The sequence below is a fragment of the Parasteatoda tepidariorum genome, chromosome 4 (assembly GCF_982258835.1).
Source record: "Parasteatoda tepidariorum strain Cologne lab strain chromosome 4, Ptep-v5.0, whole genome shotgun sequence".
Taxonomy (NCBI): domain Eukaryota; kingdom Metazoa; phylum Arthropoda; class Arachnida; order Araneae; family Theridiidae; genus Parasteatoda; species Parasteatoda tepidariorum.
This window is the reverse complement of record NC_141758.1, coordinates 77,652,363-77,673,335: the sequence shown is the minus strand read 5'-3', so window position 1 is coordinate 77,673,335 and position 20,973 is coordinate 77,652,363. Positions and strand designations below refer to the sequence as shown.

The window sequence follows — 20,973 nt, the reverse complement described above, 5'->3', positions numbered from 1 at the left end:
AATTTTTCATCAGTTAGGTAAGGAAGATTACTTTTTTATCTGGTGAGATGACCTTTTTCCTCTACTAACATTCTATATGAGTACTTTATTTTATTTTATAACCGTCGTTGAACAGCCGATCCAATTTCATGGGTTTGCAACTACTTACGTTCAACTCCGTAGCCTTGTAATTTTGAACCAATCCAGAAGACAAGGAAACTCCTGGATCAGTACCCCCAGAGGTATTGATTTGTTGTGGGAACATGGAGGACTTTGAGACTCGACAGATTTAACGTGCATCAGTCACCATTTACTACACGGGGAATCTTTGGCTGGCGAGGATCGAATCCACGACCTCTTGGATATGGGCTCAGCGCCCTACCGACCAGGCTATCCCGGCCCTCCTATATGAGTACTGCAATTAGAGCTGCTACAAAAAAACAGCATAATTTTATCAAAAGCGTGAGTAATAGTGAAGTTGTTGTTGTTGTTGGCTTACATCGCACAAGATCTGACCATAGGCAATTGGTGACGGTGTGAGAAGAACGATTTTGATCCTCTGCAGAGGGGATGGCTCCCCTGCTTCGGTAGAAGGACTCCGAGCCAAGTCGAGTACTTCACGGTAGAACAGTTTAACGAGTACCGATACCGCACAACCTCGGTCCCCTTACAGGCTGATCAAATTGGTCACCCACCTGCACTGACCTCAGTCACTGATCCTTAACCTCAGTGTTTTACTAGGAACCATATCTTAGCGATCATTTGGGACACTGTGGAACAGAAATAATTTAGACTTCCCATTTCATAAAATACGCTACATAGATGTAAATCTGAAATTAATCGTTGTAATATAAACTTCTTTCACTAAATATTTAGACCAGTTTTGAAATAAATGATAAAAACTCAAATTTATTTTTTTTAAAAAAAATACACAAATATAATCCACGTCAAGAACCTATCGTAAAAAGGCACGATTTCATGAAAAAAATTTGTTAATAGGGTGTGATTTTGTAATTCCAATTTTTGACTTTTTTGAATTTTTATTTAAAAAAATTATAGTAGAATCTTCTCCTAGGTGAAGACTAACTTTACAACAGTTTGTATTAAGATAAATTTGAAGTTTTGGTTTTTACGAAAAAAATATTGTGACATAGTTTTTATTATTTATCATTTAGCATCTGAAAGAATTTTTTAATGCATAATAGTGCTTTCGTGCTTACAAAAACACTCGAAGAAAGACCATTAAAAAACATTTAGAAAAGAGTGCTTCTAAACATTAATTTAAATACTTCACTTTAAATAGGCGTATCCAGCAAGGTAACAACCTCTTTCTCGAATATCTGTTGCATAAAAATAGCAGCCATTCAACACTTGAAACTAAATTACAATGATCGTTAAAAAAAATTACTAAGCACTAAAGGGTGTAGTTGTGTTTCCATATAAAGTTCAAAGAAACCATTCCAAATGTACTGGTACGATTTGTTGCAGATATTAGGTTCAACAATTACAGATTCAATTATACTAATTAGTACGTGCTCTAGTACACATTAGGGCGGACTGTTTTGGCTTAAACTCTAATTGCGCCTGATCTCCTAACTTTGGAAGAGATCAATTCAATTAGGTCCCGAAGATACCAACCCAAAAACATTTTGATCCGAAATGATCATTTGCATTTTCAGACGTCCAGTTTTAAGCCTAAATGAGTAGTCTCAAATCTTCTAATGATCATTTCGCCAAGACAGGAAAGATTAATTATAGAGGCCGCCAACTTAGTTAAAAGATTTCCCCTTACTTCTTCTAACAGTTACCGATTGCTTTTGTGTCGATGAAAAATTCCCTAAGACTCCCTCAAATGTTGGCTTCTGGGATTATTTTTGCCTTGAAGGAACAAAGACTGTTGCCCTGACAGTGACGGATTTCCCCTGAAGTTGGGAGGCCGAAGGATTTTAAATCCCCAACTCACGACATGTTTGTCGAGAAGAGTGGTTTGGGATTCTTTGGCGATGGGAAAAAATATATATATTGTAGTATTGGGACAAAAAACTGAAGATAAATGGATACTGTTTAAAAGTAGAGACAAGTTAAAATAGCTTCGAATCTTATAAATAAGGTAAGATTGTAACTCGAGATAAAGTTTGATCTTGCCCTTAAACATACTTTTTGGATAATCTAAAAAGAATTTATCATGAATTGTTTAGACTCATGCGGGAAATTTATCGTTATAATTTTTATTTTAACTCTCATTAGTATCAAATTAAATAAATAATCCTGAAAAACTGAAGCGGTAAGGCATTATCTCACTAAAAACAAAAGCAAATAATCGCTTCAAAAACATATAAGTAGGTAATAACAGTTGACATCCTTCAAGCGCTCAAATAAAGGCACCCTTTTTCCAGACTTGTTAGATATGAATGAGAAGAAACAAAAGTGCTTAAAATATAAAACGCTAAGTTACCAACGAAAAATGGAAAAAATAAAGCGGAGAAACAAAACTAGAAAAACCATAGCAGCGGAGAGAGAAAAAAAGATGCAAAATATATCTTATTAATATCCTTTGATGAGAGTGAGTTTACTTTCGTAAAAAAGTAGTTTACGAATTGAAAAAGTTTAATATGTTAATGGCAACTGTTGCCTTAATATATACTAGATCCATATTCAGATTAATATACTAGATGTGTTTACGACTCATCACTCCAAAATATCCTATCTCCTCCAAAAATTAATATTAGCTTCAATAAAAATTTCTACTTCAAAAACAAAAAGTCAAATCATATTATTGTAAGGAAAATTAGTGAATTATTCAACAATCGTGTAACAAAATCATAAACATCCCATGGTGAATTAAAATCTGTAACTATTTGGAGATAAATGATGTTTTAATGAATTTAATAAAAATTGAAGTAGGGTAAACCAACCAGTGAAGGAACACTACCCAGTGAAGGAACATTTCGTATATATTGATAAAAAATAAGAATTTGAAAGTTTTTCTTTAGATTAATTGGTAACAATAGCTTACTGCCAAACAATAGGAAGTCATCTAGCAATGTTTTGGATTACTTGGTCAAATATACTTCTCTGGAAAAATTTTTGAATTTGTTATTATCTCTGCAACACCTTGTTTCGTTGAAAAAATTATAAGGTGAGTGTTTGTATTTATATGTTTGAAGTGGAATTAATTGCATGTAATAGTCTTATTTTTCACACTGTGAAAAAGAGAATTCAAAATATAGTTATTGAAGTTACGTTTTATTTTTTTAAAGCACCATAGCATAATCAAGTACTGAGATAAGGGGGTGTTTATTCACTGGATCACCAAACGATGAAATACCAGTGAAGGAACAAGTGTTCCTTTACTGGGTTTTTTTCCCAGTTAATGAAAATAAAAGAAATTTTTTAATTTTCTTGTACTTTTAGTCATATTATACATTAAAATTCTGTTTCAAAAACAAAAAACAACTTCTAACCAGTGAAGAAACAGGCATGTTCCTTCACTGGGAATACTTCCAGTGAATGAACAGTAATGTGTGAAATATGATTTTACATGACTCTAGGATAAGTACTTCTGCTATATAGAGGACAACCGAAATTTTGTTAAAAATTGTATGAATAATTCCTGAAATAATTTCAGTTCAAAATGTTAATTTAATCGCTTAATTTATGAAAAAATTATAATTTATATTTATTAATGGGGTGTGTAGTTACATCAAATGTTAGGCAACTTAATAAACTATGTTTAGAAAACTAAAACTAATTGAATATGACCATAAAAATTAGAATAGAGCATTTTTTCGCTGGCTTTTGCACTAAGAACTGATAATAAGTTATCATTATAGGATAGCAACGTGATTATATAATTTATAAAAACTACTATACTATGTTAGATTTTAGAAGAAAGCTCCTCAACAAAAAACAGAGTTAAACAGAAACGATACTCAATTTCTTCAGAAGCTTGAGAGGGAAATCCCTCAAGATATGTTGGAAATTTTTAACGCATAATTGACTGAAGAGTCTAATATCGAAAATGTCCAAGAGCCTGTACTTTTTTCAATATGGAAGAAGTACGCATTAAAAGAAGACCACTTGGTTTAGTCAAACTTAGGAACTGAAGCTAGTATTGATAATGAATGCATCTTAGATATCGAATTTGAAATGAGTCCTCATGCTGATCCTTTCTTAGTTGAAAAAAGAAATGATTCTATAAGTAAAATCAGTACTTCTAAAGATCCTCTAGATACAAGTCAACAAGAGATGGATTTTCCTCAAACTTCAAGACACCTTTCCCCCGTCTATTTTCGAGAAAGGCATTCTAGAAATGTTACTGAAAAATCAGAAGAAGTTTGGAAGAATCATTTACATTGGCCAAATATTGATGATAAAAAGAAAGATCAAATAAGAAGAAAAATGAATAAATTACCTTTTGCACTAACTTCAGAGAAATGGCAAAAATTTCAAGAGGCTGAAAGATCTAAAAAAAAGTTAAAACAAGAGAATATGGAGAAGAAAAAGAAAGAAGAAATACTTAAAAAAGAAAAAAAGCTTCAAGAAATAAGAGGAAAAAGAGTAAACAAGAAGGTGATAAAATAATAATGATAATAAACAGCATCGGATGACACAATGATTCAGATTTGACTGTCAAATTATAAGAAAGAGTGATTTTTTAAAATTTATTTTGTATTTAACATCACTTCAATTTCTAGTTCATGATTACCGAATAAAGTTAGCATTTTACAAGTACTTGTATGTTATAATTTCATAAATAGTCTTGTTTTTATATATTTGTATGGCTAATGAATTCATACAGAGCATTAAAATATAACCAAAATTAAGTGTTCCTTTACTGGGCAATTCTGTGTTCCTTCACTGGTAAGAGCTGTTCCTTCACTGGGTCTTCTTACTACTTGTTATTTGAACCTCCAAAACTTTAAAACAATATTATGTAAGTTCTCTATAATTTTTTTACATAATTTGCAATTAGTAACAAATATGTTGACACTGTCATTTAACTAAAATTACGAATTTTGAAATTAATATGATTTTTTAAGAGGCAAGCGAAGCTTAAGTGTTCCTTCACTGGTTAGCTTACCCTATTCAACGTTTGCCTATCATTCTAATGAATATACTAGATGCGTTGCATATTCAGATGAATATACTAGATGTGTTACGACTCATCACTCCAAAATAACCTATCTGCTCCAAAAATTAACATAAGCTACTATAAAAATTTCTGCTTCAAAAACAAAACGTGAAATCATATTATTCTTAGGAAAATTAGTGAATTATTCTACAATCGTATGGCAAATTCATAAAAATTGCTTAGTGAAGGAAAATCTGTAACTATTTAGCGATAAATGCTATTTTAATGAATTTAATAAAAATTGAAGTATTCAACTTTTGCTTATCTTTCTAATGAATATACTAGATGTGTTGCATATTCAGATGGATAAACTAGATGTGTTGCAGTCTACGACTCATCACTCCAAAATGTCCTATCTGCTTCAAAAATTAATATCTGCTCCAATAAAAATTTCTGCTCCAAAAACAAAACGTCAAATAATATTATTGTAAGGAAAATTAGTGAATTATTCATCAATCGTATGACAAATTCATAAAAATCTCATGATGAAGGAAAATCTGTAACTATTTACCGATAAATGCTGTTTTAATGAATTTCAAAAAAATCGAAGCTTATCATTCTAATACGACCTTCGCATCAAACCTTGTAACGGAATCGTTAATGCGACATTAAACATTCGATCTTCCGAAATGAATATCAAAAGATACGATTTAAGTTTCCATTTAATGAACTCAGTGAAGTATCTATAAGTGGCCACATCGTTACTTGAGTATAAAATATTTGCTAATGAGATAGTTTGCTGCTTTAATGTGACATATTTTTGAAGATGGCTTATTTTAATTCTAGTTATTAGTTTATCTCTTTCAATATTGTTTTTATTGGTCATTGCATTAGTTTATTCGACTTAATCATCGTTTCATTATACATACATATAAAGTAATGGTATTTATATAATTAAGTTAAATTTAAAATTATCCAAATCACGTTCTTGAAATTGATTCTCGCGTTGGATGACTATAAAAGTTTCAGTTGTTTTCTCATCGTTATAAACCGAATTCATCGCTATATTATCAACGATAAAAATTTGTCGCCTTTCAAAATATCGACCATTTTTATGACTAGCTAGTAAGCTAAAAATAATGTTATTTCGGTCAATAATTTCATGTCACGTTCATATGATTTCATGTCATATTTTGCCGTCAAGTTAAAAATGAAAATAATCAAAATTATCTTCTCTCATCTCGGTGCCTATGATTATCGTGTGTTGGATGACTATAAAAGTTTCAGTCGTTTTCTCATCGTTATAACCGGAATTCATCACTATATTATCAACAATAAAAATTTGTCGCCTATCAGAATATCGACCATTTTTTTGACTAGCTAGTAAGCTAAAAATAATGTTATTTCAGTCAATAATTTCATGTCACGTTCATATGATGTCATATTTTACAGTCAAGTTAAAATTAAAAATGAAAATAATCTAAACTATATTCTCGAATCTCGGTACCTATGATTATCGTGCGTTGGATGACTGGAAAAATTTCAGTCGTTTTCTCATCGTTATAACAGGAATTCATCACTATATTTTCAACAATAAAAATTTTTTGTCTATCGAGATATTGAGCATTTTTATGTCTAGCTAGTAAGCTAAAAATAGTGTTATTTCAGTCAATAATTTCACGTCATGTCATATTTCAGGTTCAGTTAAAAATGAGAATCATCTAAATTATATTCTCGCATGTCGGTGCTTATGATTATCGTGTCTTGGATGACTATAAAAGTTTCAGTCGTTTTCTCATCGCTATAAGCGGAATTCATCGCTACATTAGTAACAATAAAAATTTGTTGTCTATCGAAATGTCGACCATTTTTATGTCTAAAAATAGTGTTATTTCAGTCAATAATTTCATGTCATATTTCAGGTCCAGTTAAAAATAAAAATAATCTAAATTATATTCTCGCATGCCGGTGCCTATGATTATCGTGTCTTGGCTGACTATAAAAGTTTCAGTCGTTTTCTCATCGTTATAAACGAAATTCATTGCTATATTATCAAAAAAGGGAATTAATCATTTATTAAAAGTCTTATAATTTATCTCATTTGTTAGAGTGCTTAAAATTTAACTAGAGCTCTGTGCTGAAAGACAATATTAATTTTAATATTTTCCTTATTGTTACAATCAGAATTCATTAAGCAATTTTATCAGAAAGAATTCGCTTGTCAGAGCTGAACATAATTTGTCCTCAAATAAAATTTTTAACCCTTTTCTGCTTTAACTTTGTGTCTCTATTCTGATTCAAGTTACAATTGTTTCACAAATTGTGCAAACAAAATTCATAGACAATTCAAATTTACAACTTCTTTCATCGGAAACAAATTAACAGACACAAAGCACAGAGCATGAAGTAATAAAATAAAAGGACTTTTGAAAATAGGTTTTTGTACTATATTTATAAAACAGAAAATAATTTTCATTTTGCCAGACCAAAAACGCAAAACGTTAAGCCCTTCACCTTCGAAAGACGTACGTGAAATGCGCTCACCGATAAAATGGTGAAAGAAATTTTTTAAGAAAGGAAGAAGTGGACCCTTCGTTTTTCGTTTTTGGTTTAAAAGAATTAAAATTATATTTCCTTTTTTTTTTCTTTACTCTAATTGAATTGAAAAAAAAACAACTCTCAATGATTTGGGTATGACGGACTTAAATTTATTTTATCTTTTTTTATAAATCTAATAGACTTAAAAGACGGAAAATAATTTTTATTTTGTTGGTCCAAAAACATAAAACGCAGAGCGCATCTCTTTCGAAAGACGTAAGTGGAATTGTCTCAATCATAAAATGGTGAAAGAAATTCTTTAGGAAAGAAATGAATCATGCGTTTTTCGTTTTTGGTCCGAAAGCGTTAAAATTATTTTTTAGTCTAACTGAATTTAAAAAACTGAAAATAATTTTTCTTTAGTCTGAACAAAAATTTACGACGTTGAGCGCATCACTTTCAAAAGACGTAGGTGGAATTTTAATAGTTTAAGTGGAATTTTTAAGTTCCTTATGAAAGCGATCAACCCTGCCTGCGTTTTTTGTTTTTGGTCTGAAAGAATTAAGATTATTTTCTTTTTTTTTTAGCCCAATTGAATTTAAAAAAATCGAAAATAATTTTAATTTTTTTCTGACTAAAAACGTAAAACGTTAGCGCATCACTTTCAATAGATCTAAGTGGAATATTCAGTGGTGGAATGGTCAACTTCCTTAACGCTAGATTGCCTAAGGAACTCATTTTGACTGCTTTTGATTTCAATTAGAAAACCAATGATGTATATAATGACACAAAATCTTAGAATTTTGTACAGCATATAACTTTTCTATTGTTAATATTTACTAATAACTTGTTATATAACTGTAAATAATGTAAAATAAATTAAAAATTAATTTTAAACAAATTTCTTTTCACATTATTTATACTTTCACAATGCAGTCATTTTGACTGCTTTTGGGCAATGTAGGTATATACTAAGTTTCAGTCTTTCTAGTGTTAAGAAAACGATGAACTCTGCGTTTTCTTTTTGGTTAGAAAAAAAAATTATAACTATTTTTTAGTTTACTTTTCTTTTCCCATTTTCTTTTAGTTTACTCGAAGAGCGTAGTTTTAAAAAAATATGTTTAACTTTATTACTTTTAACTTTAAGAGAATTTTTAAGAGATGATTATTTTTTGATATAAAATAATTCTAATTTCAAAACTATCTTAAATAGAAACAAAAAAATATCCCAAAAAAATGTCTTTGTCGACTTGTTCCACTTTTAGTTGCCACATCTCTGAATGGAAGGTACCTGACAGGAAATCTGTCGACTTCCTCCTAATTGCTGTCGACAGATGATTGTGAAAGGTTAGAGAGGGGGCGATCGATTATTATATTCCACGTGTTTCATTTCTTTTCTTTCTTTTTTTCAGGCTGAGGTGTGTTCGAGCTCTCTTTGTGACGTCATCAGTTCCGTCGTAGGTGGATCTGACGGCTGTCTGTTCGTGTACGGCCACTCAAAGCTAGGTAAGACGGAAAAAAACATATTCCGTGACTTTTTTTCTTCTCTATCTGATATATCCCGATGTGACAAGTAGCTGCTGTGATTTTTATATATTTTTTGCACTCGTCCTGCATTTTTTATGTTTTGTAATAGCTATCATTACTTTTTATTTTTAAATCGCAAATTAGATTCAGAAAAAAAAATATTTAAAATTTTTTTACGACAATATCTTGTTCTGATATAAAAAAAATACGAATTGTTTAATTGTTGAAATAAAACAAGGTAGAAATAATGTTTACACGACATAATTTTTTTTTACTAGTCTCATTTAGGAAAGTTACTAAATGTATAATCCCAAAAGGTTGAAGCGAAAAGAAGTACTTCATGATATAGAAACTTCATATGCTTCAAAAAATATTAAGATGATAATAACAGTCGACATGTTTCGAGTGCGCAAAAATAAGCGCCCATTCTCAAGTCCACTTTGACGCAAATGAGAAAACAAAAGGGATTTGAAAAATAAGACATAAAGTTTTCAATGAAATATGGAAAATATATTTTGACCTGATTTGCCTCTCTCTGTCACTGCGGTCCACTAGTTTTATTTAACCTTAATTTGTTTTTCGTTTTCTGTTTCATTCGCGTTTATCTTGGTTTTTTCAAGCTTTGTTTTTAACTTTTATTATCCATTTTCGCTAACAATTTTACGTTTTCTGTTTCAAATCATTTTTGTTCCCTCATTCTTGAAATAGGCACCTATTTTTGAGCGCTCAAAATAAGTCGATTGCCTTCATCATTTCAAATTATCATATCATTTCAAATCATTTTCAAATTATTATAAGTCGATTTTCTTTAGCATTTTTTGAAACAAGATTAAGATTTTGAAGTCTTATGTCATGAGACATAATAGCAATATTTAACCTCAACATTTGGGATTGGATTTTAAAGTTACTTTTCAAATGTATTGTTTGGACAAGTTAATCACCAAGTTTTAACCACCCTAGGTAAAACGAATACAATGATTGGGAACAGCAATTTAGCTCAAGAACTCGGTGTGATACCAAGCGCCATCTGGTGGTTGTTTCGTGCTATCAACGAACACAAGCACAGGACGGGTGCTCGATTCTCAGTACGTGTATCAGCAGTCGAAGTGTCTGGAAAAGTTGAAGAATTACGAGATCTACTGGCAGACTATGCAGCAGGTAAAAATTAGAAAACAATCATGTACATGTTAATTTTAGGTTCTAAATATTTTTCTTTTTCAAAATACTGGGGGAAGGAAAATTATCTTTTCCACGTTGACAACCTATGAAATCTTATTTGAAATAAATAGTGTTCTTTATTTATGCAACAGTAAAACAAAAAAATTTTGCATTTTTAATTTTTTTTTATGTAATATTAAAATGTATGTGCTATCGTGAAAGTCTATAATTTTGTAATTTTCTCTTAGCCATTTCGGTAAATGTCCAAAATTTAGTCCTAAGTATTATTTTTTTCACTTCTACATGGTGAGAATGCTGACATTCGGCAGCGAATGTTGAATGACGAAGTATCTTTTGGATTACTTTTTCTTCTTAACCTCTCCTTGATGCAGAACATCGAAATTTTTTTGAGTAAATGATATAAATAATGATGTTAATAATGTATTTTATTCATCATTCACCACCATCTTCAAACCTGATGAGAGAGAGAAATAAGGAAATTTAATTAATATTTCGAGACTTTCCAATTCACCAGAAGTCGACATCTATTAGTATTTCGGATTTTCACATTCACCAGTTCCACATTGATCTGAATTTCGGACTTTTGCAATATCCAGTCTACATTCAACCAAATTTCAGATATTCAAAGTCAGCGGTGAGTGATGACATTCATTCAAATTTCAAACTTTTTAATTCTTCGGGTTAATGACGACATTCATCTGAATCCGCATTTGTCGGTGGATGTAGCCATTCACTAATTTCGGCTTTCATTATTACATATGTACGAGGGTTGTAAATTAAATAGTGGCAACTTAACCTTGAAACTCACAGAAGGGTGGGTATGCGCAAATAGGATATGGGAACGGTGAGGTGGCGCTGTTGTCGATGTGTAGAGTGCAAAAAACAGTCGTTCTGCTTAGAAGGGTAGTTGTTGTGTGGCGTTAAAGTGAGGAGTTTCGTTTCCATCGCTCTAAAGCATGTTTTCAAAAGGCTTAATGACGAAAAAGACGAGATGCTTGAACCCATCGTGCTACTGTCCAATACGGTAAAGCATTTGCCCCACAGGCTTCCACTAATCCTCGATAGCATTCTGTTGCATTTTTACCACGGGCAACCTCGATTTTAAGCGACAACAGCTGATCACCTTTTGAAAACATGCTTTAGAGCGATAGAAACGAAACTCTTCACTTTAACGCCACACAACAACTACCCTTCTAAGCAGATCGACTGTATTTTGCACTCTACACATCGACAATAACGCCAACTCACCGTTCCCATATCCTATTTGCGCATGCCCGCCCTTCTGTGAGTTTCAAGGTTAAGTTGCCACTATTTAATTTACAACCCTCGTATTTTCTTCAATGCGTTGATACAATACTCCACGTTCTAACTCTATCCAGCCTCCATTTGTTTTTGCTTTACTAAGTGACAACTGCGCAACGGTGACAACTAGTTAAAGCTTCACAATTTCTTGAAATAAGACTAATTTCGTCAATTATTCATTAATACCAACGACTTCATTAATATCAATGACCAGGGACCGATCATGACAAATTCAGGCCCAAAGCCCACCAAATTTTTCGGGTCCCTTACAAAATAATTTTAAACTAAATTACTGAACTAGCTGCCCTAACTGTTTTAGCAATAAAAAAGAATCTATTGAACTGCATGATTCAAAAGAAACATTCTAAGAAATTTTGAAAGCAGGCAATTGAAGATTATTTTTCTAAGATAAAGTTTACGTATCTATAAATTAAAGGCAAATGTGAAACAACGAAACAATGTTTTGTCAAAATAAAAATAGTTTGGTGACCACAACCAATTGAAATCAGTGATTTTTGCTAAAAGTCACTGATTAGCTAAATTATTTTTTATTTAGTACTTACGCAAACACAAAGCTAGCCCACATTTCATTAGATTTTTTACTAATTTTTTAGGGCCCCTCAGAAATTGTGTGCCCTAGGCCCATGCCTATTGTGCTTATGCTATAACCAGGCCCTGTCAATGACGTCAATCTTCGTTTTTTTATTCTACTCATATTTATACATCTATTTTCGACCCCCATTTTCTTGTGTAGTTTCGAATACCTCCCTACAATTAAAATAAGGTATAAAAAAAAACTTTTTTAATGGCACACTTCTTCCTCCGTATTTTTTTAATGGGAACTCCGTACTTCAGGTGATTTTCACAATGATGAGAGGGACTATCATCCAATTGCCCACATGGGAAAACCAGCTGTCAACTTGTGGTCTCATTTATTACAGGTACTGAGGGGAGTGGAGCATCCCCAGGGGTGTACTTGAGAGACGACCCCATTTTCGGATCCCAGCTCATGAACCAGAGCGAGCTCAGAGCACCGACCGCTGATAGAGCTGCCTTCCTGCTGGACGCTGCACTTGCTGCCCGGACGTCAGGTAATAAAGATAATCCTGTTAGTAATAATCCTACTGGACATTAGTCTTTCCGGAGGATTATCTGTTTTAATAGTTGCATTAATAATGCGTGTCACGGGTCATTAAAGTTTAAACAGGAATTCCTTTACACCTTTGCTGTTAAAACTAATGTGAAATTGCAGGCAGCGAGAATAAATGACGAAATTAAAGAAGGGAAATTTGAATCTTAGGAAAGATGTATGAACTTTTTAAAAACATATTAATATTTCTGACATATTAATAATCATAGAGCTCATTCAAAAATCATGTTAAGCATGAATTTAAAAGAAAAACTTGATATCGAACAGTCAAAAAGCTGTTCATGCAATGTTTTACCCTATAAATTCTACTTAATCATAGAAATTTTGACTGTTTTCATGCAACATATTATTTTAGCAAAGTCTTTCATTATTTTTTTTACACAATAATATACTTTAAATTACAACTGGAGCTATAATACATTAGATATATACCAAGGATAAAATCGTTTAGTATATCTAAACACCAAAAATAGGGGGTAACTACTTTACACCTAAAAGGTTTGGTGAATCGTCATACATGAGCGTCGAATCTAGGTGACCAAGAATCAAGGATGTTTTTCTTCACTACTTTGTGTAAGTTTGTCATCACCATTTTTACTACTCACGAACACTAAAATTTATCATTACAGAAATGTATGATGCACATAAGATACAATAAAGATATTTTTACAATGCAATGTAATGCAAGAATTATTAATTTATGTTGTATATATTACAATATTTTCTTAAAGTGAAATTAACATACACACAAAACAGAGAGAACGTTATTATAAATTTGAACTAGGCTTAATAAAACCGAAGCAAATTAAAATTAAATGTTATAAAATTATTTAATATATTTGACAGATTTATGTGCATCTTCTTATAAGAATATAATTACCTTTATTATACAACTAAAAACATACATTCCTTTTAAAAGAGTTTACTGCTGTTTCTGCGAAATGTTAAGCATCATGCGAGGCAAAAACAAACTACAAAATTTTTTTGCTCGAATTATAAACTAATTATCAATGTTTTCGTTAAACGGTATCTGAACAACGTAAGCCAAAATTGACGAAAATAGTTACAATAACAGGATACAGGGTAAATAACAGGAAATTTTTAGAATTTTCCGCACCAAATTCGATAGGTATTACATCATAGTTTTTGTAGCACATCTTTATTAATTAAAGCACTTATGACGTTATTTAGTAATCATTACTTAAAATTAGGGCTCCTAAGGTCTAATTTAGGGGCTCTACTTAATATGTTTGGTAAAAAAATGTATGTCTAGAAAAAATTTTGAAGGAAAGTTTTTAAGACTTTATACAAATAAGGCTAAATGTCTTGTAGAGTGTTTTGTATGATTTTGTGATGCACTATTTAAGGCAAATATATATTTTTTCTATTCAAGTATAAGTAACTTAATAAGCATTCCAAGTAACATTTGTTTTAGAGCTTTAATGTGCTGAAAAAATTGTATACTCCTAAGAGAACCAAAATTGTTATTAAGATTCATTCAATTAAAACTTATGTTAATAGTTAATTTTATGTTAATAGTTAATTTAATTTCATGTTAATAGTTACTCTTATGTTTCATCGCGTCCGTGGAAAGTATACTTGAAAATAAAACATTTCTTAATTGGTTTGACAGAAGATTAAACCGGTACTTATGAATATTTTTCAGGCTGGATACAAATTTATTTGATTAGATGTAATGTACGTAATTACCATACATTTCAATTTAATTTAACTATCTTAACATAATTAATTTAATTTTGTGACATTTTTAAAATTAAAAAAGTAATAATTTCCAAATATGTTAGAAGATTATCACACTGACTGTTTCTCGACTGATGAAATTTTAATTTTACAACGCATGTCCAAATGCATTCTACTCATTAATTTCCTTTTAATATTTTATAAATATGGATTATTTAAAATAAAAAATAAATGACCGATTATTTTCTAACATATTCAGGGAATAATATATAATTTATTCCGTTTTCAGAAACAGAAGAAGATGCTAGAAATGCACATTTTTTATTCACTCTCCATGTTTACCAATACAGAGTAGAAAAAGGTGGACGCGGAGGTGGTAAGTCTGACATATATTTTATATGGTGATAATATGTAGGAATATTTTCGATCGCTAGTAAGTAATGTATTTTCAGAGCCATAATTTCCCCACCATATCTCCCTCTACAAGATTTGAGATTTATGTAATAAGTTTTGGATATTTTCTCTGACTAAAATTAGACTGCATTTTTGATAGCTGAATAACCGTTCTTCGAGGGTGAAAAATAGTAAAAAATCAATAAATCGTTAATAATCAATACAATATAAACATGCACCAACCTGAAAAGTATATATCGACGTCATTAGTAAAGATAATTAATTTTTTCTTATTAATAATTTTTTGCTGTAATTCTTGGTGACTTTACGTTATTAGGTTATTTACAACGCGCTTTAAAAATTTATACCATTAATATAAAAACTAACCTTGATCAGTGCCATCTGGCATAATTTTATTGCTTGGGGCAAAACATACACTTCATAATATAAAACTTTATTATTTGTTTCAATAAATTATAAAGATAGTGTTAGTTTGCATATTACGAACCCACAAAAATAGGCGCCCATTTTCAAGACTAGCTAGACATTTTTGTTTATCAACTTTTGATGCTTTTAATGATGATGAGCATTTTATGTATTATAAACAGGAAACGATTCTATTTAAATTAAGGGATTGTCTTTAAGATCATTTAAATTATATTGCCATAAGAAATATATAAAAGTAATGCAATCTGTACATTTGTAAGTTACACGAATTTGAGGTAATCCTTTTAGGAAAATATTTTCAATTTTGATCTGGAAAATATATAAAAAAAAATTCATTCGAACGCAATGCATATCTTCCTAAGCATGACATTTTTATAAATACTTCAGAATTAACCTCAAATTTATATTCTATTCATCCGAATAATAATACTAGTTACGGTTATAATTAAAAAAGCATTCCTTTTTAAAATAATTAAATTATTTTACATTAGCAAAAATGCACATTTCTAATCGAGAGAACTTTTGATAATAAAGATGGAGATAATTAAAAACGTTATCTGCTTTTTAGGAAATTAAGAAATGACGCTGCAATATAAGTTAGTACAATTGTTATTTTTAATTTCCCTAATTAGCAAAATATTAAATTTGAAATAAAATGAACTATTTAAATATCTGTGTATATTTCTCGACTATGCTAAATGAGCCACAAATATTCAAAATAGCTCAATTATTATTATTTTTTGTCTTGTTTAACTCTATTGAGTAAATTATTTTGAATGATATTTTTTAATTTGGAGAATGGTGTTATCTATTTTGGCAGACAAATAAATTCCTTCCAAAATAAATTCAAAGCGATATATAGCTTTATTAAATGAATCACTAATTATCCAACAAATACAATTTATTGTTTTCTTAATCTTGGAAATAACCAATTTTTTTTCTTATGAACATGCATATATGTTCGTATGAACATACATATATGTTCTTATGAACATACATATACTTCGATTAGTGAAAAGAATTCCGAGCAACCTTTTTAATTTTATTATTTTTTTGTTAAATACTGAATATCAATTAGAGTCTAAACTACCATAATATGGTTAAATTGTCCGTGTCTCTGGCTATTTTTTATAAGGCATGTTAGTACCATACAGTACGGTAGTTTTACCAGATTTTCTTTCTCCACGGAATATAGTACAAGTAAATACATTAAAAAGCATTTTTTATTTTAAAAAATGCCTCATTTAATTCAATAGTATGTTCACCTTTTCAATTTATTATTATTATGAAAAATATTACAAAAAAAATACCTTAGCTATTACAGGAAAGCATGATCCCCTATACAAAGTTAAGAGAAGCAAAACTTCATGTCATAACTTTTACTAGTCCAAATTTATTAGAAAATTTACAATATTATTTTGTGCGTTTTATTTTTTTCAATGTTACAGTATACACAAATTTCCATCATATCGCTGAAATTAAAGTAGCATGAAACGTATTTAGTGCATTCGCTTGTTTTTATCAAGCAGATTTAAGCAATATCGTCAGATATGTTACTAAACATCATTTTTGTTATATATGTTACTAAGTATTATGTTTAATATAAATATGTTACTAAACATAATGTTTAATATAAATATGTTACTAAACATAATATTTTTATCAAGCAGAGTTAAGCAACTAAGCATAATGCTAAGCAACTAAACATATTACTAATAATGTTTAATATAAATATGTTACTAAACATAATGTTTTTATCAAGCAGAGTTAAGCAATTTCGTCATCATTTTTCCATTAATTTTCAGTTGCTGGAGGTCGCAGTAGACTTCATCTCTTTGATCTGGGTAGCTGTGAAAAGACAAGCAAATCCAGAGAAGGTGGATCAAATGGATGTTTGTCATTGTCAGCATTAGGAAATGTGATCCTAGCACTATTTAATGGTCAGAAACACGTGCCTTACAAGTAAGTGACACTTTAATCGTTGTTAATATAGTGTAAAACGTAACTTAACAAACATTCTCTTTAGATAGCAGAGGCTGAAATAGCTTTTCATCTGAGTACTTTAAAACTTCATGTTCTAAGTAGCCAGCAAGGTACGTAACAACCTTTTAACCGACACGGGATAGGCTATATGCGAAGAGTTATAAATATCTGTAAATCTTACAGTTTGTGAACAATATAACACCGATGAATTTAAAGTTAAGAAAAACTATGTAAGATGATTGTTTTACATTGCAAATAATGCTCATAACTAATAATAAGTCATAACTAATAATCAGAAGATGAAAGTTAAAAGGAAATTTATTTTTAATACCATTTTTTAGCATGCATTTTTTATTTAAAAAAGTCCTTGCAATTTTGAATAGACTACACAAACCAGTAATACTTAGTTACATTAAGTAAAAACTGAAAACTGCTATCCAGGTATCTTAAACATGCATACCGCATGAGTTTGGTTCAAGCATCAGCAAGCATAAAAAGAAATTATATTAAATCGATTTTTTGATCAGGAAGATTCATGACATTGCGTAAACAAAGGTAGACATAGAAGGCATAACAACATATTCTTCGGTGATAACACACACTGTAAAAAAAAATCTAGATCAAATTACGCTGAAAAGTATAGACCCTCAGGGTACACGTACTTTTTACCGTAAAATCCAATATTTACCGAAAACTGTTAGGGGAAGAAAAATCGGATTTCTCTAACTTTGAAGATAATAATTACCGTAAAACAGCAGTTTAAGAAATATACCGACTTTAAAATGTTTTGTTTATTTACTAAAAGACTTTATAAAACTCTAATCTTAACATTTAAAAAAACCTAAACTATTCTGTATTCCATACATGTTTGAGTATTATTTGATTACTTTCTTTGAATTATATATACAATGCTTTTTTTAAGGAGAAAAACTCTTTCAAATTTGCACAAACGATTAGGAAATACTATACAAATATTTTTTCTTCTGTAATCTCTCACCACTTTTTACATTTAACTAGAATAAGATAAACACATTAAAAGAATAGTCTATCCACTGTTATCACCTTGTACAAAGTTGCTTTAACTTTGTAAATAACTGGAATACAAAAAACTGAAATATTCTTAGAAAGCTTAGAATACAGGAATTTTAAACTTATAATAAACTCAATTTCAAAAATTTTGCCAAAAATCACGTTTTTTTCAGTAGTTAGATACTTTAAGGCTATTAAAAATAAAATTATTTTTACAGCTAAAAGAATATTCTATCAAAAATGTAGAGAATTTTTTGACTATAGTAATTTTATACTATAGTAATTTATAATTTTATAGTGACGTTATTTTGCATTGCACCTAAAATGATTATAGCAAAAGTCTAAAATATGATGTCTAATAAAGAGATTGATTTTCCCCATATCTTGCGATATATTTACTGTATGCATTTCACTATATGTCCCCTAAGTTTGTTTTCCAATGTGCACAAATAAATAACTATTTTTAAAATGGATATATTACTTAATGGCTTACCAATACTTATTTTATTTGTATTTGAAATAAAAATAATTTATAAATTACAATTGAAGGGATATTATAGCCTAGCATTTTCGCTATTAAAATATTAATAAAGTTATAAAATTATTAATAGACAGTTTCATTTCCTCATCATGTTATAAAGTAAATATATTTTATTTAAAGCTTTATGCACTTGGTGTTTTATGAAATGTTTGACATAATAATTCAATATATTTTGTCAATGTATTAAGGAACACTCATGTGAGCTCTGTTACAAAAGTTGTCTTCCAAATGTAAGGAAAATTCACCAACAGAAGTCTATGATTAAATAAACTTACAATTGCGTTCATTTAAATACTAAATATGGTTCTGATTCATTAAAAGTTTAAACTTGTGGTAGTGATGATCCATAATTGTTCAAATGTTTTCTTTATTGCTGTTTATGTTTTTTTTTTTTTGATGAAGCGATAACTTTAGAATTCTATATCATGGAAATTCTTAAAAGCACAATTTTTATAATATGTCAGCATGTTATCAGTTTGTATGTCATATTATTTTTATAAGACTTCAGAAAATATCTAGAATGCAATTCATAATTACAGCAATTTATGATTGTTAATTGTCTAAGGAAGTGTATGACAGTTATTTTTATGTTTTGATTAATGTTCTCATTAAAGTTGTCAACTTTCAGAATCTTTTGAAAAAAGTAGTTAAATTGTAGATGCATAGCTCCAAGAAGTAAAATATTTCGATTTGTAAGAATTTGATTGATAAAAATCGATTTTGAATTTGTTATTTTCCATTTTAAGCAATGTTCTTGAATTTGAAAGTCACATGTCACTACTTTGTCACATTAAGACAGTTTATAACAACAGATTGATAATCTTTTGCGATAAACTGATATAAGTGAGACATTTGTGATTGTATAAGCAAAATATCACTATCTTTACCTTTAACATTTCATATATTGATAAGTCATCAAAAAATATTATTACATTATATTTTCAGAGATTTTTTTGAAATTTTAGGCATGCATAACTTCAAATATCTTTTTCTTTAAAAATTTAAAACAGTAATGTTTTATAAAACTATAATGTTTCATAAAACAGTCACAATAACTAAAATGTTGTTACTTATGCCAACACCAGCAAGCCTGATAGGTAAATAAGGCTAATTTGTAAGGCAGAGGGTGCGTTTCTTGCTTTTCAGTGCGCCATCTATTGCTAAGAATACGAATTCAGCCAGACACACGTCACAGTCCATTTTACAGAGAGAACCCAATCATACTCTATTCATTCATCCACAGATCATAATTATGACCTGAACCATAGAACGATCGATCTCTAGTTCAGTACTCTCAGTGGTATTTATTCGCTATGAGAACTTGCAGGACTTTGTGATCCTGACATATTTAACGTGCACCAGTCACCATTTAATACACGAGGGATTCTCCGGCCGCCGAATTCGAGCTCACGTTCTCGGGAACACGAGCCTAGTGTCCTATCAACTAGGTTCTCCTGGCCGGTACCTGAAAAGCTTCAAGCATACGAATGAAGGGTCGGGATAGCCTGGTCGGTAGGGCGCTGGATCCATGTTCAAGAGTTTGACTCCTGCCGGCCGAAGAAACCCCGTGTAGTAAATGGTGACTGCGCGTTAAATCTATACAGTCGCAATGTCCTCCATGTTCCCATAACAAATCGACACCTCTGGGGGTGATCCATGAGTTTCGTTGCCTTCTGGATAGGTTCAAAATTACAAGGCTATGGAGTTGAACTTTAGTAGTAGTCGTAAACCTAAAAATCGGGTCAGCTGTTCACTGACGGATATAAAAAAAAGCATACGAATAAAATTTAGACATTACAATAGTTTGTTATATCATTTTCTGTAATATAAAATAAATTTTTCTTTCTGTGGTAGGGACAGCAAATTGACGCAATTGTTACGAGAAGCCATGGGTAGCGTCATGTGCAGGGTAGCTATGATTGCCCATGTCTCAACATCTCCATCTCGTTATCCTGAGACACTGGCAACTCTGCAACTAGCATCAAGGATTCATAGGTTGCGAAGAAAGAAACTAAAGGTCAGTACGCTTCTGAGTAAGAGAAGTTATTTTCACGTAGAATAAAAAAATACGAAATAGAACATAAGTTATTGTTTGTCTATAACAGAAGTTATTTTGATCTAAAGCGAAAT

General features: G+C 30.4%; 1 protein-coding gene across 2 annotated transcripts in view; it reads left to right on the top strand.

Moving 5' to 3' along the window:
* Nucleotides 1-20,973, top strand: part of LOC107443669 (uncharacterized) — a 243,519-nt gene that overhangs the window by 214,447 nt on the left and 8,099 nt on the right. For both annotated transcript variants that reach the window (XM_071182455.2, XM_043050220.3), the window contains 6 exons: nt 9,004-9,097; nt 10,079-10,276; nt 12,541-12,690; nt 14,740-14,826; nt 17,096-17,252; nt 20,698-20,860. In XM_071182455.2, coding sequence (XP_071038556.2) covers nt 9,004-9,097; nt 10,079-10,276; nt 12,541-12,690; nt 14,740-14,826; nt 17,096-17,252; nt 20,698-20,860 — 849 coding nt within the window. The remainder of the gene's footprint in view (nt 1-9,003; nt 9,098-10,078; nt 10,277-12,540; nt 12,691-14,739; nt 14,827-17,095; nt 17,253-20,697; nt 20,861-20,973) is intronic.